The sequence below is a fragment of the Mercenaria mercenaria genome, chromosome 15 (genome assembly GCF_021730395.1).
Source record: "Mercenaria mercenaria strain notata chromosome 15, MADL_Memer_1, whole genome shotgun sequence".
In the NCBI taxonomy this organism is placed as follows: domain Eukaryota; kingdom Metazoa; phylum Mollusca; class Bivalvia; order Venerida; family Veneridae; genus Mercenaria; species Mercenaria mercenaria.
Genome location: NC_069375.1, coordinates 69888097 through 69911813, shown reverse-complemented (window position 1 = coordinate 69911813; position 23717 = coordinate 69888097). Strand labels below are relative to the sequence as shown.

At 34.7% G+C, this 23717-nt stretch overlaps 1 protein-coding gene across 1 annotated transcript; it reads right to left on the bottom strand.

Moving 5' to 3' along the window:
* Positions 1-1732: 1732 nt before the first annotated feature.
* LOC123557730 (exosome complex component RRP4-like) lies at positions 1733-23499 on the bottom strand. The gene is made up of 8 exons (XM_045349377.2): positions 23339-23499; positions 13034-13135; positions 11729-11864; positions 11063-11128; positions 6052-6120; positions 4294-4470; positions 3315-3443; positions 1733-2376 (listed from the first exon to the last, which is right to left on the bottom strand). The coding sequence occupies exons 1-8, from the start codon at positions 23455-23457 to the stop codon at positions 2296-2298; spliced, it is 879 nt and encodes a 292-aa protein (XP_045205312.2). The 5' UTR covers positions 23458-23499; the 3' UTR covers positions 1733-2295.
* Positions 23500-23717: the final 218 nt, after the last annotated feature.

Here is a 23717-nt window from a genome sequence, read left to right as displayed (position 1 = left end):
GTGCAAGACTGATTAAAGTTGATTGCAGAATGTTGTCTCTATCGTGTTCACAAGCTAAAAATAGTAAATTTTGGCCCTTTAAGGGGCCATAACTCTGATACCCATGATGGGATCTGGCCAGTTTTCAAAAGGAACTGAGATATTATGCCAATACAAATTGTGTGCAAGTCTGATTAAAATCAAATACAAAATGTTGTCTCTATCGTGTTCACAATGAAATTGTGAACGGACGGACGGACGAAGGGCGATCACAAAAGCTCACCCTGTCACTACGCGACAGGTGAACTAAAAAGGGTAAATGTGATGTTGGCTTGACATATATCTGTGTAATTTCTATAAATAAAACTATACTGTATCCAAGCTGACCAATACCTACATTGAACATTCTTAATTTTTCACTCTACTTAACGGTTTCTATCAACAAAGTCCTCTTTTAAAAGGATGTTTGAAAGCATCAAAGGAATTCAGACAATAGTTGGGCTTGATCTGCTCAGCACTAAAGGTAATGGAATGTGCAACAACTCTAACACCTTGCACTGAATTTTGATTAATACTGTTATTTTCATTAGTTTTAGCTCACCTGAGCCAAAGGCTCATGGTGAGTTTTTGTGACCACTCAATGTCCGTCGTCTGTCCGTCAACATTTTCTAAAAAATCTTCTTGAAAACAAATTGTTCAAATTATTACCCTGGGGTGGAAAGAGGCCCTGTCATGGGGGTCTCATGTTTTACATAGACTGATATAGGATAAAACTTTAAAAATCTTCTTGCCTGAAACTGCAAGGCACAGGCTTTTGATATTTGGTATGTTGCCTTGCCTAGTGTTCCTGTACCAAAATTTTTCAAACTATGCCCCTGGGATGAAAAGAGGCCCTGCCCTAGGGGGTCCAAGTTTAATATAGACCTAATTAGGGAAAAAAAAATCTTCTTGCCTGTGAGTTCAAGGCCTAGGCCTTTGATATTTGGTATGTAGCATTACCTAGTGCATCTCTATTTGTTCAAATTATGCCCCGGGGTGAAAAGAGGCCCCACCCTGGGGGTCACTTGTTATATGAGTTATATAGGAAAAAAATACTTAAAAAATTATCCGATCATACATGTATTTCCTAGACTGTTTAATTATAATTACCTGATTACCCAAAGTGATTAGGTGTCACCTTACTGTGATCTTGACCTACTTTACTTTCTTGTTTTTTAAGATACAGCCTTGAAATTTAACTGACATGTACAGTTTTGCACACCGATATTAAAACCGACTTTCAGTGACCATGAATGTGACCTACTGAACTACTTTCTTAATATTTTAGCATCAGTTTGCCACTTGAAACATGTGGCTCATATAACTAAGGTGAGCGAGCCAGAGTCATCATGACCCTCTTGTTTATTATTATTACCATTATACAATCATAGGAGGAAATACTTTTATAGCTATTCATGGTCTATGGGAGACCCCCTGCAGTGCTAATTATCCTGTTACTACTTAATGTTGATTTGCTAGTTTTACGACCCACTACAGAGTACATATTGACAAACGGGACAATGACCAATAAGCTGCAGATATGGTTTGAGTTGACAGGGGTAACACTTTCTGCCTACAAAACCTATGGCCGCAAGTTAAGCAATTGACCACAAAGGCCCCTATTGAATTTAGTAGATTTCTTTAGAAAAAGGCAGTTTTAAGAGCATGAATAAGCAGATTTCCAATTTTTTTAAATAAAAAATAAAAAAGAGAATTTTATATATTTGTCCGGATTTAATTTTGTGGCATGGTACAACCATGAAAATGAGTCTCCAATATTTATGTATAATGTTTTCCACAGTTGGTGTATTTGGCTTTACATTACTGTTCTGTTAAGTGTCAAAAGTTCTTCCAGCCGCAAAATATTCTTTTTGTATTTTTCCTTGCTTCTTAAATAACATTGTAACCTCTCCCGACAAACATTGGTTTGAAAAACTAGAATGTCTTTCTTGCAGAATCGTCATAGGCTCTTTACAGGTTATTTAACAAAGAACTTCCATTAATTAAATGTATATGTCTTTACAGAGGAGTTTGCTGTTTTTGATGTGTCCTTGACAGAAGTTACACTGTACAGCCACTTCTGTACCAACTTTTGGCGACACGTATCCACTTTTTCATTCCTCACACAACAATAAGTATGTCAGGCTCATACAAAAATGTCTTGCATCTTTCAGTGTTGCCTTTTCCATGCCTCATTAATAATTCTGCATTCTGCACTTCGTCACATACAGTACAAGTGTAATATTGTTGAAACAAACACCACAATAAATCTCAGTCTCAAGTTCCTTCCCGTTCTAACCTCTGTCTTGCTAAGTCTATTATCTCTGTCTTAACCTCAGGCTTCATTATATCCTTTATCTGAAAGATTAAAGTCTAATATTTATAAACCCTTAACTCAAACTGACATCTTCCCACATTGTTACACACTACATTTTATGCAAAGACCACAACAGATGTTAGAATCAAGTTGTTTTGTACCAATCTCTGTCAAAATCTTTTTTTTCAGACTTCTATATCCTGAACCTAAAAATATGTATCATAATAAATTCCTCACTGTTTGATATAAAATGTATTGCTTTGGTGGATTTTATAGTCACACCAATACATTATGGATCATATGACAACTTTCCAGTTTCAATGGTATAGGAAGACACTGTGTGTCCCTTCAGACATAATTTCAGGCAAAGATGTGTGTGATATACTGACTTTTCACAGGCCCACAGGGTAGGTCTTTCATATGAGTTGACATAGAGGAGAATGGTCAGTGTAGGAAGATGGTACTTCTTTCCAGTAAGTACGGTAGAACCACCAGCCTGTAAGCCATCTGGATTCTTCCACACAAGAAAGAATTCCGTTCAAGCTCCCAATACACAACTGGGAGCTAATTTTGCCAGATTTCTGTTTTTCAGGCAACAAGCAGATCTACATATATTTTAGTCCATAATCTTTTATGACACTGTTATTGCATATATGACATGAAAATCTATCTAAATGTTTTACCAAGAAAAATGTCAAAGACATTAACTGCCCCTGACTCATTAGACATTGACTGAATGCGATGTTAAAGACAGATTAATTTTAACAGATTTATTTTTTGATAATTATTGATATTCAAAAATAGTAACATGAGCACTTAGTTCTAAATATTTTACCGAACATCTCCAAAAATATTAACTATATCCAAGACAGGACAATGAACATTGCCACTGTGTTGGTGACAAACAAGTCGGAATAAACTTGATGTGAAAAGTATCCAATTTTGGGTAGTCCACTGAAGCAAGAGAGTTCATACGTACAGGAAATTTAAGAGAGGCTTCGTATGTGTAGAGAATACTTGTGTCATACAGCATCATTTTGTGGTCTGCAAGAGCCTGTACACAGTTACCGAGCCGGGCCACAACTTCACGATCAGATCTCAATACAGGCTGAAAGAATAAAATAACCACCATGACTCCTTTCACTGCCTTCCTCTCTTGTTTTATTGGTTTTTTTTGTAAGGGCAACACAAACATAATTATGGGTCATATGACAATCTTTTAATTTTTGAAATTTTTGTAGTGAAAATATAGATTTTTTAACTAATTCAATTTAGGAAAGATCTCTGGTATTAACAAAGAAATCTTGTTCCTTTTAACCCTTTATGAGATCTTGCAGCCATAATATTTTTTATACAAGTTAAATGAAAATGGTTTTGAAATATAGTTTATTATATATACTAAAAGTAAAGGGACAAAACTCTACAGGGCTTTATTGGAGCAATCTTGCATATTACCTTTATTGATGATATACAATCTGTCTTAATTTAAGCTGGAATACTCAAGGTTTCATGAAGACTGCTCATTCAATAAGATTTCTAATGTCTTAGCACTAATTGGTGGACAGGTGGATGGACGACGACGACAGACAAAAGGTGATCACAATAGCTCATCCTTGAGCACTTTGTTCTAAGGTGTGATTAACAAAGACAGTCAGTTCAGCAGTGGTTTGCAGGTTGCACTGCAATGCCAGAAATCTGAGTTTTCCACCTCGTGTCTGACATCCCTACTAGTGTTCAGTGCTGGGAGATTCAATCTACATTTTTGTAATTGGTACTGTTTCCAGCAGTATCAGCACTAGACTGGATGCTGGCAAGATAGATATGACCTGTCATGGGCTTGGGTGAAAATTAATTTTTTCATCCATTCAAGATGGAGACTTTTATTGGCTACCCGCGTTAAATAAAAAACTTTACCTTGTTTTAATAAATTACACATAATTTAATATATCTATATATACCTCTAAATTTTGTTCATATCCACCTGTCTGTTCTGATACCTCCCCTTCAGTTGGACATATCCACACATATCCATTGTTTCCAAGTATCACAGTGGCCCCACATGGTAAATAGTGAAAATGTGTTTTACGTCTTTTTATCAGAGATGGCGAAACTAGATATAGTGATCCCTGGCCTAACTGAAACATGAATAAAAATCAATGGAATGTTTCCAAGAAGAATTAAAAGTCAACACTCCGACTCAAGCATAGTGAACCTTGTTTTTCAAGGAAAAGAGAGGGAGTTTTATTCTGTAAGGACAATGCATGTTGTTTTTGTAGTTATAACATCTGCTGAATGCCAAGGGATAGGTTGGTTCCTGAGTTTCATTTCCATTATATACGCAGGAATGTCTGCATTGTTTTATTGCAATGACATAATTTCCTTAAGAATTATCTTTTTCGGGCCGTAATATGATTACGCTTTGCCATGGAACACCATATATGAAAAGGTGTTTTAACAACACATGAGCGCGAGAATCTCTATGTCAACACAATTTACTCTCCTGTTTATACATTCCCAAAAAGTGACAAGAACAACAGTTTTATGCTAGAATAGCATTAAATCAAACACTGAATAACACCTATTTTATATCCAATTGTACATGTAGGTATACTGTGAAATCGCTTTCATGGGCACAATCTTTTGTGGTTTGAGCAAAAAATGGCTATTTCTTGTGAGTATTAATTTGTACGGTTTAAATGTTGAAAGATAAAATGAGTGCAAGTTTTATCTGTTCATTGACAATTGATTTCTTGGATGGACAAAACCGCGAAATCAATGAAAATTATCCCCCCTACCATCCCTCTGCCCCACAAATAATAATATCATATTAAATTATATTCAACAGTAACGTGACAAGAATAAGGAATACATGTACCTTGTTTCACTCGAGGTTTTTTCTTTCTGATTTGGGAACAAAGCCTATACCCCCAATATTGGGAATTTTGATGCGTAAATGTTCCATATTGGGATATATTTAGTCCCATAGCATACAGTAAGGATGTGTTTAAGCACTTTCACATACACTTGTTTCACATTGTACGACCTCTTTAACATACTGCCATTGCAAAATTGTTCATAATTTGGTCATGTTTATGCAATTTTGATGAAATTTTTTTCAGAATGTAGATTGGGAATTTTTGCACTCATTTTGGGAAAAATACATACTTTTTGGCATTGGGAATATAGCCGAATAACGGCTATAAAAACGGCTGAAAAAAACCCTGAAAAGACATATGTTAAGTTAAAAACTTTGGGTAGAGTTTTTCACCGGTGAAGCTCCAAATAAATTGCTTTGTTAGAACTTTATCTAAAACATATATAAACTTAGTATATTAAAACAAATACTAGTATTATTATCTGCAAATATTCATTGTCATACATAGTATTACATTATATCCTTAATACTGTGAAATCATTAATACTTACAGGGGACTATTTTTTCGTTAATTTCCTAATTGTGTCAACCCAAGAAATTCAATCCAATCACTTACAGTAAATGGACCAAAGAAAAATCTGCTTTAGTGGTCACCTCTATTAAGCAGCCAACCTGTCTTCAAGCAGCCAGAGTTTCATTTCCCAAAATTGTCATTCATTCTACAAATTACCTGCATTATGCAGCCAACTGATGTAAGCAGCCGCTTTCCCCACTCCCTTGGCTGACTGCTTAAGACAGGTTTTACTGTATATATATTCTATGGACAACAGACAATACAAACCTTGCCATACTTCAATGATCTGGTATGAAGAGATAATGACCCGTCATTGAATACTGACTGAACTTCCGCCTACAATGCTGTTAAGGACTTTAAGTTGTCAAATCTATGTCACACCTGTTTCCTTCATTTACCACTCACACTTTGTAGTCATGAAGCTAAATCCAAGCTTAAACCTAACTGCTTTATATAATTGCTCTCTGGGAAAATTAAGGCAGCAGGGAAAATCCAGGTGGGAGGGAAAATTAAGGTATTACAGCGATTGCCTGTAGCGTATTGAAACAGGCAAAAAATTCCTTGCCTCAAAACCAGGCCAATCTTTACAGCGATTGCCTGCAGCGTAATGAGACGGGTGCCTTTTTTGCAAGTTTAAAACCGGATGCATGATTTGACTTATTTTCAGAAAAAGGTATGTTTAACAACGTTGAAATGAACAAGTACGTTTTTTTCTGTTGTTGCTGTTTATCAGCTCAAGAGCAGATTTACATTATAATGACTTCATTTACCATTTAAAAACATACGAAATAACCAAATATACGTTCTTCAGCGCTCCAGTGCTCTTATGAGTAAGAACCAAATATACGTTTTTCAAAGATACAGTGCTCTTTCGGGTAAGAACCAAATATACGTTCTTCAACAATACAGTGCTCTTTCGGGTATTGCAAAAAGAGTCCTAACTTTTGCCAACATGCCCACAACGTTCAAATACGTATTTTAACAAGAGGACCATGATGGTCCTGAATTGCTCACCTCTTCCCACATGATCCAGTTTTGAGTATGACGTCATATTTTCTATTATTTGACATAGTGACCTAGCTTTTGAGCTCATGTGACCCAGTTTTGAACTTGACCTAGATATTATCAAGATAAAAATTCTGACCAATTTTCATGAAGATCCATTGAAAAATATGGTCTCTAGAGAGGTCACAAGGTTTTTCAATTATTTGACCTATTGACCTAGATTTTTAAGGCACATGACCCAGTTTCAAACTTGGCCTAGATATCATCAAGGTGAACATTCTGACCAATTTTCATAAAGATCCATTCAAAGGTATGGCCTCTAGAGAGGTCACAAGGTTTTTCTATTTCAAGACCTACTGACCTAGTTTTTGATCGCAGTTGACCCAGTTTAAAACTTGACCTAGATATCATCAAGATAAACATTCAGACCAATTTTCATATAGATGCCATGAAAAATATGGCCTCTAGAGAGGTCACAAGGTTTTTTCATTATTTGACCTACTGACCTACTTTTTCATGGCACGTGACCCACTTTCGAACTTGACCTAGATATCATCAAGATGAACATTCTGACCAATTTTTATGGAGATCCATTCACAAGTATGGCCTCTAGAGAGGTCACAAGGTTTTTCTATTTTTAGACCTACTGACCTAGTTTTTGAAGGCACATGATCCTGTTTCGAACTTGACCTAGATATCATCAAGATGAACATTCAGACCAACTTCCATGAAGATCCATTGAAAAAAATGGCCTTTAGAGAGGTCACAAGGTTTTTCTATTATTTGACCTACTGACCTAGTTTTTGATGGCACGTGACCCACTTTCGAACTTGACCTAGATATCATCAAGATGAACATTCAGACCAACCTTCATACAGATCCCATGGAAAATATGGCCTCTAGAGAGGTCACAAGGTTTTTCTATTATTTGACCTACTGACCTAGTTTTTGACAGTACGTGACCCACTTTCAAACTTGACCTAGATATCATCAAGGTGAACATTCTGACCAATGTTCATGAAGATTTCATGAAATATATGGCCTCTAGAGAGGTCACAAGGTTTTTCTATTTTTAGACCTACTGACCTAGTTTTTAACCACACTTGACCCAGTTTCAAACTTGACCTAGATATCATCAAGATGAACATTCAGACCAACTTCCATACAGATCCCATGAAAAATATGGCCTTTAGAGAGGTCACAAGGTTTTTCTATTATTTGACCTACTGACCTAGTTTTTGACGGCACGTGACCCAGTTTCGAACTTGACCTAGATATCATCAAGGTGAACGTTCTGACCAATTTTCATGGAGATCTTGTGAAATATATGGCCTCTAGAGAGGTCACAAGGTTTTTCTATTTTTAGACCTACTGACCTAGTTTTTGAAGGCACGTGACCCAGTTTCGAACTTGACCTAGATATCATCAAGGTGAACATTCTGACCAACTTTCATAAAGATCCCATGAAAAATGTGACCTCTAGAGTGGTCACAAGCAAAAGTTTACGGACGGACGCACGGACGGACGACGGACACCGCGCGATCACAAAAGCTCACCTTGTCACTTTGTGACAGGTGAGCTAAAAATAATCAATAATGACCGAATCATGACCAATAAGACCAATTTTACTGATCACTTTTATAATTTTTTCGAGATAACCCATAAAATGTCTCCAAATCAACGTAAGTCTTACGTTCGTCTTATAAGGCATTATTAGGCCACACCAAATTGATTACCGGTTTTCTCGCATCAATTTGACGGGAAATGAAAAAAAAAATATATTTTTTTTTTTGACCGCCCGCACCTGGCGTATTTTTTGCGTTCGGTCGAAATCAGTAGGAACGAATAAAAAGGTGGAAATTCAGAAGTTTAAACGCACCTAGCTTGGAATTTTATATCAGCATTTTTTAATTTTCTAGTTTACGGGAATGCAGACCCTATTTTTTGACAAAAGGAAATAAAAATAAAAGTCATTTTCAGTACATTTATTTTCATTTTACCCGCCAACCATCCATATCTGCTACTGTCAATACAAGTTAAACTGTATGGTAGTGGTTTTGTTTCATCAAAGTGAGCAGACGCATGAAAAATGGCAGCCTGCATGAAATAAATTGTGTAAAATTAAATTAGGAAAAATATACTAGTTAACAGACAATAATCTTTGGAATAAGTTGGTAGTGATAACAAGTATTGTAAATGAATTGGAGCTGAGTAGAAATTACAGCAGCTAAAGCTCAACATTGGGAAAAATCACGTAAAACTACGAAAAATGACGTTCACTAACAACGCTGTCAAGATGTTGAAAAACCTGGTATATCACATGTACGAGATTTGTTGTCTGTATATTATAATTGGACAACGATCAAATTCATGTGGGACTGCCAGAAAAATACCACAATTAATAAAAAGGAAAGACACCAAAGAAATGGCGAAATGGAAGAGCAAAAGTGAGTATCAGCTTGTAAAAACATTTTTTTTTTCTTTGAAGTATTGAGAGTCTTTTCCTTTGAAGTATTGGGGGTCAGAGAAGAAAAAAATAAGTAATATCACAATTGTTAGTAATTATGTTTAACACAAATTGCATTTTCAATGTATAATGATTGATGTCCCCTGCAAATGCAAACACGTGATAAAAAATTCAAACTAGTCCAAATAATTTGACGGTCACATTAATGATTGTTTTATATTTCTGTTGGGCAACCTAACCGATACCAATATTCCGAGGATCAAGTCAAATTAGTTTGAATAAAGTTCTAACCAGGTACCCTAACTCAAAAGATAATTATCAAACATGGAACTCCTGGCAATATTCTCATGTCCACTTAAGTATACTAATAAAGAAGACCCATTGAAAGTATATATGGGACAAACATTCAGCCACTAATTGCCACATGTGCCTTTTACACTGAGGAACACAATAAAATATCCAGTAATAAATGTATTTTCGGACTCCTAACTTACTACGTCCAAGTTCCATTTCAGTGAAAAGTCTTTTCTCCGAAACTAACTGCCACTTGCTTGAACATCAGCCGATAAGGTTATTTTGTACACATTTTTGCTGAACCAAAATTAAGATTGTTTCGGCTTGTCATACAATATAGATGGAAATACACTTTATTTGGTGTTAAACATGACACAAGCGATAATTACTTTTTTTTTTATTTCATCGCTCTTCGCTTGCATCAATAAATGGTGATTTGAAAAAAAAACATTTTAATTTTTTTTTGCTCGCTCGCCCCAAATATTTTTGAAAAAAATCCGAACAACAAGACATCAATTTGGTGTGGCCTTATATGTGATTTGAATTTAAACAGGTCAGGGTTTTCTCAAGAATGCTTAAATTATGCAAATTTGATAGTTTATTGATTTATATCGATAAAAATAGGTATTTTAAATAAAGACATTCCTGACAAAAATTATTTATCATGAATTTAACAGGTAAAATATTAAAACTGAAAGAAAATTTTAAGTCCGCTTTTCAGAACCGTAAGAAATAAATGTTTCAATTTCAGGAATTAAAAGTAAAAAAATAAAAGTTTCAGGGTTCCTACACTAAAATGGGGTCAGGTTTTGAGGATAGAAAATTTTACCCCATTTAAAAAGCGTTATAGGCATTCACTGTAAACATTGGCCCATTTTTGAGGATTAAATTTTTTTACCCATTTCACTACATTACCGGTGCGCAAAAGATACTGCAAAAACTGTCAAAGGGCCATAACTCCAATAAATATATTCACAAAAAATCCTTCCTTTATGGTCATCTACACATCAAGCTTGTTCATGATGTGGGAAAGTTTGAAGCAAATCAGGCTAACAGTGTGGGAGGATTTGGACACCCAAGATTTCGGAAATTACAGATGTATAGACATACATATGGACAGCAGCTAGGCTATATGCCCCCTCATAAATGTTGGGGCATAAAAAAGTGGCAGGGAAAATTATGGTGGCAGGGAAAATTAAGGCAACAGGGAAAATTAAGGTTGCTTTAAAATGCTTTAAGAAATATTATTCACAAAAACCTTCAAAGGTTTGTATCATTTTTATTATATTTAGAAAATACATAAAACTATACCATTAAGAAAAATCTTTTAAAGCTTTACCTTTATATTTACTGTTATTGTTATCCAATTTTCAATTTCTAACTACACAGATTTAAGCTTTTAACAAGGCATGTAAAAATGAATAAAACCCATAAAAAATGAGTGACATGCAAATTGTGATCCAACTATGTGACCCCACTTGGACAACCTTAGAGAAGATAAGTAAAGGATACACTGATCAGATCTCCTTCTTTTAGATAATGTCTCATCAACTTTTCATCTTCTTCTGATCTCCTGCGCTGAAAAACAAAACATTTCTTTGACAGCCTGTGATACAATCTGATTTTTGTTTTTAAATATAAACTCTACAGAAAGATCTCATTTAAGAACAAGATGCAATCAAGCACGTTAAAAAATAATAAACTTCCATTTTAATGCTGGTAGCAGCGTTTCTTTGTTACAGAATGGAAAATCAGTCTCTAACAATTTTATTCTAAATACACATAACCCTCCGCATAATCACTCAATCACAAACATTGCCCTTGACAATCACCTTTCTCCTGTAATCCAATACTTTTCTTCTGTAATCAAATTTTTTTCTCCTGTAATTCAACACTTTAAAATCTGATTGCTTCCTCCTACAGTAGTTACAGCTACCAAGTCAACTGCATAGAGGATATTTGTTTATTTGCAGTGTGATATATATCAAAATATATCTTCACTGGTAAGGGAGACAACTGATTATGTTCCCGAAGGAGCATCTTATTTCTCTGCCCAAAAGTGAAAATGTTTATGCTTTATTAAACATAGTTGCCTATCCAGGTCAATTTGGTATCCCTGATTTCAATATCCTGGAATGTAATGACTGTTGAAGAATCAGAAGTATTAAAAACACTTACCAATTCACCACCAGGTAAATTCACAGAGGAAAGCATAAGCACCGAGTCCAATTTTGCATGTGTGTCAACTTTCCAACGTTTCATACCAACCTCAAGTATTCTTCCAACTACAATGTCTCCAACTTCACCATTATATCTGCAATATTTAAGCAGCTTAGCTGAATAGAAGATAGCATGTGACATCCCATGCCTATTCACCTAAAAATGGGTAATGGGCTACTCATCCAAAACTGGCTTTTTCCCTTCTATCATGGGGAGTGTTCATTCTTAGTTCTGCTGTACCTTAACGCTTTGCCTGCAGGCAGCAAGTGTTTCTGCCTTTGCCTGCTGGCAGGAAGTGTTTCTGCCTTTGCAACAGTGCAGACCAAGATCATCAATCTGACTAAAGTACTTGATCTTCTAAACGAAGATCTGAGAACGACCCATTCACATACGTCCTCTGTATATTTTGGATTTCCAGTATTGCTATTTTTATTTTAACCAATCAGACGACTTGTTTGAATGTCAAGGAGTAAGAAAAATATGCAGTCATTCCAGGGCTTGAACCCGGGACCCCTCGGTTTCAAAGCAAATGGCCTACCAACTGAGCTAACCGGCTATCTGACGCATTACGACACAAGAATTGTAAATATCAAAAGTCAAAGCTACAGGTAGTTTGCAAAATTTTGTAAGTTAAGCTCTGATTGGCTAGCGAAAGGGTTGTCAGAACGAGGCTATGAGTAGGTCGTTTTCAGATCCTATGCGTAGCGATAGGAGATGTACTTTAGTCAGACTGCCAAGATCACGGTCTGCACTGTTTGCTATTCAGTCAGTAAATTTTCAGCAAACACCCCTTTAAATAAGAAGTCATGTTGCCCAAATTGAATGATGGACTAGTCGATTTTAGAAGTTTAGCAGGGTAAGGGCTAAACCACAAGTTGGAAGAAAAGGGAATAACTATTATATTACGTTTTATATGAACATACTGCAAAGACTGTATATAGCTGGGTTATTTTGACTGCTTTGAGTACAATTTCTAAAACATGAAACATTGTTAAGTTCCTAGCTGGTAAACAGAAGTTATCAGCTCGGACTAACAGCAGGAGTTATCTGTTCTTGACCTGGGAGGTACTTTGTTTTTACAGTAAAACTAGAAATGCTTTTTTCTCAAAAGAAGGGGAAAATTCACCAAACCTTGTAAAGAATATACTAAAGATACCGACTTTTTTTTTAAACAAAATTTGAACATCCCGTGTGTATGACAATTTTTGGTTATCTTCTCTTGTCCGAGATGTTTGATACTTTTTCAATATAGAGTTATCTTACCTTGTTTTGAGAGGTTTGACACAGATAAGCTTGTTAACTCTTTGTACGACTCCAGCAACTGAAGCGTGATGTCCACCATCTTCCATAAACGTCCCATGGCCTCTGAAATGATGTAAAGATAAAAGAATTTCTTTATGTCATATTGCTGACCTAAACCAGACTGAGAATTTAAAGTCCCATAAAGCTTTAAAGAATTTTGTTTAAAACTGTCCAAATAAATGTTATGTATAATTAGATGATTAGAAAAACACTACTTTCAATACTGCACATGAATTTACTGGTATACAAACAGAGCCATAAAAAGACGTACTAAAAATAATGTATAAAAAATTTCTACTATCTTAATTGATTTTCAAACTTTTGACAAGTATCGGAGAATTAAACCAGTAACTGAAAATAGGATTTAATAAAATTAATAAAATTAATATACAGTACAACCTTTGTAGGAGATACAAATTTTGACTGTTATGTAGAGTTTGTTGTTCTGGAGAGGTAAATTTGATAGAATATTTTAGCTTAGACTCTAACTTAGAGGTTATTGAAAAGGTGATCAAGTGGGATTTTAAAAGAACTGACTGGTACCAATTTGGAGTAGAGTGCCACAATCTGTTTGACAGTTGGGAGGAAAACAGAGATATAGAGGAGGCATACCAAGATATTTGCAATAAGATATTAGAGGCAGCAGAGAAAGTAGTGCAGAAGAAAACGGTAAGTATACATAGTAAGGGATGGTGGACAAAAGAGCTAGAGCAAAATGCAAAAGCCGTAAGAAAGCAGAAACGCTTTTTTCACAAAAGGAGTGATCCATATAATAAGCAATTATTAGAGTTAGCGGTGAATGAGTTTAAGAAGGTCGAAACAACAGCAAAAGAGGAATACTTAGAAAATAACAAAAATTCTTGATCCTAGAGAACCTCAAAAATTTTGGAAAATAATTAATAGCAACAGAAAAGGGGCAGATAAATCAGTAGTGCAACCAATTAAGAAAAATGATGGAAAAATAGCAATTACAGAAAAGGAAATTATAGAACAATTTCTGGAATATTATGGGAAAGAAATTCTTTAAGTGGAAACCAAACAAAAAGATTGGTTTGAGGAAGTGGAGAATAAAGTGAAAGAAGAAGTTGAATTACAGAAGAACGAGATGTCTCTTTTTACAGAAGATGAATATGAAAACCAAGACTTTGTTGAACATGAAGTGAAACTTGCTGTTGAATGTGCAAAATCTAACTCTGCACCAAGTCCAGAAGAAAAGATTTTTATAGAGTTTATTAAAAATGGAGGGAAGAATTTGATCACAGCTCTATGTAAATTTTTTCAAAAATGCTGGGAAATGGGAGAAATTCCTCAAGCTTTCAAGACAGATCCTAAACTAATAATGCCAAAACCAGGAAAAGATGATTATAACATAGTGTGGGCCTACAGACCAATAACTCTAGAAAGTGTGATAGGCAAGATTTTTGAAAGAGTAATAGCAAATAGGCTGAGATGGAAATGTGAAGTAGAAGGAATTTTTCGCGGGAAGTCAGGAAGCATATAGGAAAAACAGGTCCTGCATAAATGCAGTTGGCAGAATGGTACAAAACCTGCAGTTAGCAAAAGCAGATAATAAGGTATCAGTAGTGGCTGTCCTAGACTATGAATCATGCTCTGAAAGAGTATGGAGGTAAGGTCTTTTACATAAAGCTAGAGAACAAGGAATTAAAGGTAGACTATGGTTATACTTGCACAACTACCTGTATAACAGAAGATTTTACATTACTGTTAATGGTGAAAAGTCAAGAGATTGTGTATCAAAAGTGGGAATTCCTCAAGGATCGGTTTTATCACCATTTCTGTGCAACATATATACAAGTGATGCCATGACAAAAGTAAATAGTAAGCATACCGAATTTGCCGATGACAGTACAATGTGGGAATCGGGACTGAACATCAAAGAGGTTGTACAAAAACTGAATAAAGACATTGACACATTAGCAAATGTGTGGTGCACAAGATGGAATATGGGAGTAGCAGCGGAAAAAAACTGAGGTTCTGATCATTAAACCAAATGAAAGCTATGACGTAGGGGACCAAAAAGTCATGTTAAAAAATGAAACTCTGAAAGTTGTCAGATAGAAAAAAGTATTAGGAATAGTTATTGATGACGAACTAAGCTTCCATGAACACATTAATAATCGAACAAAATCTGGTTTCAAAGCTCTCAGGTCAATAAGTCACTTTGGTAATGATAAGAGAGGCTGAAATCAAGAAATCTTCACGAGGCTGTACAAAACTTTAGTTCTACCAGTGATGGATTATGGAATGCCAGTGATAGCAACAGCTATAGATTATGCTGAAAAAGAATTTGGGAAAGTACAGAGAAAGGCACTACTGACTGCAACAGGATGTATGTCTTCTACAGCGACAGATCAGCTAGAAGTGATGACAGGTACTCTGCCAATATCTCTACACTTAAAGTGCAAAAATGCAGAAGAGCTGATTAGATTTTACAGCAAAGTGGAAGAAAACCCAATCAAACAGGACCTACAGGCATGGATGACAGACAGAGCTAAGACAAACAAGTGCATGTACAAACACCTGATAAGTCATTTCAATGAGGTTAAAGGTAAAAAACAAAGACAAATATCAAACAGGGAATGCCACGCACCAAAAATGCAGCCTCCTCAAAACGAAATCCACAGCACGCAGACGCGTGCACCACACACACACACAGCCAACACATTAGGACAAAACGAACAAACAAAGGAACACACACACACACACACACAAAGCCAACACATCAGGACAAAACGAACAAACAAAGGAACACAGTGGGGCACAGCCTTGGAATGGTCAGTGGCAAAACACCACTGGGGAGCTTAAACCGGTTTATGGTGCGCACCCAACCTCACTCTTACCAAACAGAGTTAGAACATGTAGAAACAGACTTCAAGTACAGCAAAGAAGGAGGCCTAGCATTATGTAGAAAGGTCAGTTACATTAAAAATGAAGAGGAACATCAGAACAAGAAAGACCAGCAAGTGGAGAACATAAGGGTGGTTTTCAAAATAATGAAGCAAAAGTGTGACATAGGGGTTAAAAATTCAAACTCATTTCTTAGGGTGGTCACCTATTTTTTATGATAGCAAATACTTCAGATTTGAAGGAAATAACTTTAGGAAAGTGTTGAGAAATGCCAATCAGAAAATATTTCAGCCTTTAATTCGAAAGTTCAGTGAATTTCCAGTAAGATGGGTGATAAATGTTGCATGGTTTTATGACAAGGAAATATGTATAACAGTATTTTTTTCAACATAAATGATAAGTAATGGGTGTATGTGTATTGTTTGAAACTTATTTAATCATATGTTTGTGGACATTGGTTTTCAAAATCACCATTTCTGCACAAATCTGACATGAAAATAAAACTTTACCTAGAAAAGTTGTTGCTGAATGCAATATAACTAACATATAATTATAAAACCTATTTTTTTCTCACACTTTGCATGCTTATAAACCACATGCCAAATTTCAAGAATGTCCAGTAATTCTAATTTCTAGAATTGTCAACTCAAAATTGAGCTATTCTACAGATGCACAGGGGACAGATACTGAAGATCAGTGTAATATTCATCCATTATTAGTTTTCTATTCATAAAAAGACTAATGGTAATCAACTTTAGACAAATACTATTAAAAAATTAGTTTATTCCACAAAATAACTACAAAATTGAAAATTTTCACTACAAAAACATGAAAATTCAACAGAATGTAATGCTTTAAATAAAAAATAAGTGACTTTAAACATAACTAACACATTGAAATCATTTAGTTTACATGAACTGCTTATTCAGAGAAGAAAAATGACTAAATACCATGCATGATAAAACGGAATAGTAAAATTCATACATATTTTATAATTTTACTAAAAAGGGTGCACAGGGGACAAATTGTGTCAAAATATTTATTCATAGAATATGTTCATGGTAAGTAAAATTCTTTTAACTACACAATATTTACTAGTGAACATTTACATATGTAGGTAAACTTAAGAGCTTAAGAAGCAATAAAATTGACGTTTCCACTTTCAAACTTGAAAATTGGCAACTTCAGAAAAAATGCAAACAATGAATTTTAAATTGTCCAGGGTTTCTTATATAATGCTAAATTATCAAGTAATGCCTAAATTTTGCATTCACATTGCTAAGAATATAGAACTGCCACCACAAATTACTGGAATGCTATGATAATTGATATATGTAAAAAAAGGGTGCACAGGGGACATCACTTTTGGCTTTGTGAATATTTAACAGTCTGTAATATGTGAAGTTGAATGCTGCTTTTGTATCTGTTGTAACTCCCTTTCAAGGAAAATAAAGTAAAATCCCATTTTATTTAAAGAATAAAAGAAATCTGACACTTAACAACTGAAAAGGTGCACAGGGGACATTTTTAGGTGTATAGAAATTCATCAAGTTTCTGAGAAAGTCGATTTATTAAAGAAAAAAATCATACTGTGTCTTCACAGCTGAAAGGATAAACATCTTAGAAAAACATTAAGACTTTAAAAAAGTAATAGGGTTATGAAATTGTAGTGTTCAACATTTTAATTTAGTATTTTTTTCACTATTTTTTGTGAAGGGGGTTCCATCACAAGATGTGAAATATTGGTAACAGTAAGATGTATGTAATGAAAAAGAATTATTTTATTTAAATGTGCAGAGTTTAAGTTGCATAAAAAAGTCAAAGCTGTAACAATAAAGCATGATTTTAAAAAGTAAACCACAGTTGAAAACTATACTTCATGTAAAATGTCACACTTTTTTGGGTGCACAGGGGACAAAATTAGCTATATAATTTAATATAACTTTAAAACTGCTTGAGCCATCAAGATGAAATTGCACACATTTATTGATTACATTGATTTGGATATAATTTGCTCCAAAACACATTCTAAAACTGAACTGAATTAAAGTAAGGTGAGAGAGAAGAAAAAGCTTCATTATTTTGAAAACCACCCATAACAGAAATAATTAGCAAATTGACAGACAGGGAAATCAACATGTTCACAGACGGGTAAACACTGGGAAATCCAGGACCAACAGGAGCTGGAGCATGTAATCTACTTTAAAGGTACAAACTCGGATCCAGTCCAATTAAAACGCCCAGTTAGTCCAAACAGCAACACCTATGTAGGAGAGTTGAATGGAATTCATTTGGCTCTATCCTTTTTAGAGGAAAAAAACATCCAACAAAAAAGCATTCACTTGTTTGTAGACTGTCAGCCAGCAATTAAAACCATTTTTTTCAAACACAATACCAGAGTCCAATATAGCATTAACAATAGAAACAAGACAAATATTACAGAACCTAGAGAACAAGAATAACAAGATTCAAGCCAGGACATAAAAATATAGAGGGAAATGAAATTGCAGAAAGCTAGCAAAGGAGGCGGCAAGTGAAATGATAGGAAAGCAAGTGGAGGAAAACTCTAGGAAAGTAGACAAGAAAGAATTAACGAAAGATTTAAGGTTAACTGCGAGGCAAAAATGGCAAAGAAGATATGAAAATACTGAAGGAAATGAAAGATTTATGGAGATTTTTCCAAAGAAATAAACTAGAAAGAGAGGTTGAAGAGGCATCAAACAGACACAGTGAACCAGTTGCAGACATAAATCTGAAAGTTCTGATAGGCAATGTAGAGGGGAGGAGGGAGTTTGGGACAGAAATTCAGAAGCTGTTTCAGCAATTTATTAAAGACACTAGAAGATTTAAGTAAATCTAAAGCGACCAACTTCCCAAAGTGACTAATAAAGTGTTAAGTTTACTTAGAGAAATAATTCCACAAAGAGAAGAATATATACGCAGAGTCTACTGTCAGCTGAAAATTGACATAAAGGAAAAACAACAACAACAACATAGACTCTAAGTTAGAGAAATTTTGATGATGTTTAGTTGAGACTGTTTTTGCTTAAGAGTGGGCAACTCTGAAGAGGTTGTACTTATCCATCACAGCATATAAACATCTGAGCTGAAATTTTTTAGCTATTTTTTTTAGCTATGTAGCTCTTTAAGCTTAAAGTTTAGGAGTATATCACCAAAACACAGAAATATTTTATAAACGAATAATATCGTTACCAATATTTTACTTAACCATTACATGTTCTGTCAAACGCCTTCAAAAAGTCACCATTTTCAAAGAACTGTTACACATGTTAGTTTTGATTCATTTGCAATCGCATGCGAGTGTTGAAATTTCACATAATTAAGTGGAACACAGTTTTCAGCAATTGTTTATTTTTATTTCTTTACAAATGGCATTCATTTTCAAAGGGGGACAACTTTTTCAGAATATTTTCAGTACGGGACAGTAGGGCAGAACATGTAATGGTTAAGTAAAATATTGGTAACGATGTTATTCGTTTATACGGGAAAACCAAAGGTTTTTCCGTCTATAGATAATGTGTACGTGTGTATATGTCAAAGTAAACCTATATACCGTTCAACTTGGGAATATGTTCTATACCTTCACCAGTTTTGTTGTTGTTGTTCTCCCATAATTCTACCGGACCTGCTGCCGTGCTTGCGCAATAAATAATTTTCAGGACGACATTTGATAAAATAAAATTTCTTATGAACGATCGGGCGCAGCATTATTAAAACAAAGTATTCTATCGAGTTGAAAATTCGCGGTATCAATAGAAATCGGTGTTATCCGGGTTTCTTCATGAAACGAGTTTATGGATGATTCAAGCGGCCCGCTTTTTGTTTCCAATAATGAATTATGATGTAAGCTACATTACTGCACTGTTTGAATAACAAAACCATTGTTTATTTATTTTTTGAATGTAGAAAAGCCAATAACTTCAAAAATGTCAATGTAAAACGAATATAGACACGCTGTCCTAACAAAATTTATTTATATACATAATTTTATCACATATTTATGTCACAAGTCACTGTGGTCCAGTGGTTTGCGCACGTATTTTCCATGCGCGAGGTCCGAGTTCGAATCTCGTAAGGTGCTTGAATTTTTTTTTTTTACCTTAGGCCCAATTTAATATTTTTTCTTTATATTTATCACACTTTTTTCAATTACTGGAACACAAATCAATAATAAGTATAGTTAACCAATGTTCTGTCTGTAAATTTTGAACAAAATATTTGAAGGCATGGAAAAGCATAATTATATCGATATTGCTTATCTCCCCTCCCTTCCACAATCTTTCACATACATTGCAACTACTTTCTAAAAGTCAATTCATTGACTAGAGTTTTAGTAAAATTACACTTGGAAAAAAATGTTGGCTATAAACTTGAGAGGCTCACTACGATCACTATCAAGCTAAGAAATTAACCTTAATCATATTCAAAAAAAGGTCCCTGACTGTTAGCAGTTAGGTAAATTAAATTGAATTTCGACCAAGAGTGTTTGTGTTATATATAAAATTCTGGTCAAGAACTTTTTACAATGAATTTGAAATAAGAATTTCACAAGTAAATGGTTGTTTGTCATTCTCACATACACGAGTTTTACCATAGCTGTATTAGTGGAACACAATTTGTCCTAAAAGAGTGTCATTTGACAATAATGGCATTTAAAAGAATTAAAATAGTCCGTGTTTAGGATAGCAGGATTATGTAAGTTCCGGTATCAATACTAAAAAAGAATATCAGAACAAGATGATATTGAATGTGATGTTACGCAGGCATAATGTGTAAATTGTTGTGTTTTATTTTTTGGATTGTTTTGTCATTTTTAGAAACTATTTGTTTGTAACAAATGAACTGAAAAGAATATGTGCATTTCCGGATTCAGAAATTTGTATTAGAGAAACAAATTGATAGCAAAGGCATGATCGTTGTAAACAGAAACAAAATTGGTAATATTATGTATAAATAAATGACTTGCATTTATCTGTATATAATAAAATATTTATCCAAAACTACTGAGGAAGAGTGTGTTTTACGCATGCTCACTGACAACACATAAAGGCCTGATATTGGGTCACTTTTGAATGACTGTTGCACCATATATAATACTATGAGGAAAATTTTGTAAATGACGAAAGTGTTCGAATTTATCAATGTTCGTACAGCCCCCATTTTACATACCCCTTTCCGACGCTCACTTCGTGTGAGTTAAAATTTGCTTGCTAGATATAAATTTGAATTATGTAAAGTTTTCAGCAAAAGCATTATTTTGATAACAATAAATGATAACAATTTGCAGAAATAAAAAAGTGACAGGTAAAAAATCCCTCGTTATCTGTCCGGGTTTATGCAACAGTTTCGTTTTTGTCGTGTTGAGCGACATGTGAAGTTTCCACTTTTCTCTATTTTATCATCAGTACAACTAATGGTGTATTTTGGGACTAGATTCTGTACACCCAAATATCACTATTATCTTTAACTCATGAACACTATTTTCCATTGTCTGTCTTGTCTTGATACATTTGAAGAAATGTTTAGATCTATGTTCATTTAAACAAAACTTTTTAAAACAGGCCCTTCCCCAGAAATTTTCTAAGGCGCTGGGGTAAAGTCTGTATGGCGGAATAAGGGGTGGGTGCGGGAGGGGTATCCCCTCCCGTGTTCGTTTTTTTTTTTTTTAAATCTAACCCAAATGGTGCTTTTTTAAGTATACCATATGCAAAAAAACACAACAGCATGTATTTCATTACTTCTACATTTTCACATAATGATATAACCATCAATATATATCATATAGTGTTATTTCTAGAGCTCAAAATGGACAGGGTGCTGTCCGAAAGGGGCAGGGTGCTCTTTTCAACCTGAAAGTTATCATAGCAGTAGTTGCATTTCTAGATGTCTATAGTTAATATGTATTCCATTTATCTTTATTGCACACTTAAAGGAAATGTCACAGAATAAATTTAAGCGGTAAATCTTCCCAAAACCAGTAACAAAGTTTACAAAGGCTTTTTATTTACTTTATAGTTTAGGTTAAACCATTCAAGCCTTTCTCTTACAAAATGTCACCAAGAATGTCAACTTATTCATATGAATATGAAATAGTGGAGGGCCTAAATATATTAGCTTAATCCTGAAACCAAGATCATGTTGTGAACAACATAGTTAAAGGCCTGTTTCAGGTCACATTGTAAACTAATAATTATCAAAAGTCATGTTGTATTGATCAGGTCTTTCATCAATATTTCATTAACAGAAAAGTGCTATTACAGTCAGGTTAAAGTTTACTAAAACGCATATCCAAAATATACTATCCGGATACTGGTACACTTTCGGAATGTTGTCTGAAAGTAGTTTTTACTCAGTTACATGACCTACTAGGGTAAACCAGAGATAGTTACTCAAATTTTGATGTTTCTCATCCTAAAAAATACACCGACTGTCAGCTTTTTTTGAAGGAAATATGGAAAAATTGCATACGACATCGGGAGTAATAACGACTCGTGAACGGACATTCTAAACGTACTTTTACTTTCGATATTCATTAAAATTTGTGCATTTTCTAATTTAAATTACAGTAGAATCAAACTGCATTGATATATACTTGTTATTATACTAACAACGGTCTAATTTAAATTTTGCGCGAAGAAATCTAGGGCACTGTTCACGTGCTTGGTAATCAGCTGGCTGCTTACGCAAGTTCCATACTATTTATCAATTAATTTTAACACTTCATTGATTCTCATTACCTGTGTGCACTCGCCGTGACGTAATTTGCTGATCAAAAAAATCGTCGAGGCATGTCAACAGGGAAATTACATATACACTACACATGAGGTACCTCACGGGGATGAAATCGTTTACTGATTTAAGACGCCGCGCTAATAATTGAGGCACCGCGCGGGATATTTAAGCGCTGCGGGAAGCTGTATTTCGTGTTTTAAGCGCCGCGGTAGCGCGGCGCCTTATGCGGCTGGGGAAGGGCCTGCTATTATCTTTAACTCATGAACACTATTTTCCATTGTCTGTCTTGTCTTGATACATTTGAAGAAATGTTTAGATCTATGTTCATTTAAACAAAACTTTTTAAAACATTTCCCCTTCTTATTTTTATAACAATAGCAAAACCATCAGGCTTACTGTCAAAACTGAAAGCCAAACAGAAAATATCAGAAAGAACAATTTAATGCTGAAAAAAAGAAAGAATCCGTATCACTATCACTTTGTTTCCCGTCAGATAGGCAGCGCCTAATTTCATATTAAAATATTTTTGTGTTTTGGTGATATACTCCTAAACCTAAAGTTAAATTATTATTCAGAAAATAAAAAATAAATACAAGAGCTGCTTGAAATTTGTACCTTGTCATGAATTTATTTTTTAGCAGTTACCTCATAAATCCAGTGTCAGATGTAATGACATCACCTGGAGTGACTAGATTCGACAATTCATCAACATTTTCGGGTTTTAATCGTTCGCATGCGCTCGCCAACCTGATATCGACAGCCATTTTGTGAAACGTGCAATTTGCACGTTAACATTTTTGATGGTGCAGTGTATAGGCTGAACACCACTATATCCGACTGTTCTTTATTTCATATAAAATCCAGTTACTTTATAACGTTTTTTCGACATTTAATTCCAGAGGTCGCTCAACACAACAAAAACGAAAATGTTGCTTGCTCGGTGTAATTGAGCCTGTTTATGGACACTACCGTCCACGCCCTCTAGCCCCGGGTTGAGCAGAACTCAACATTTACACATGCTACA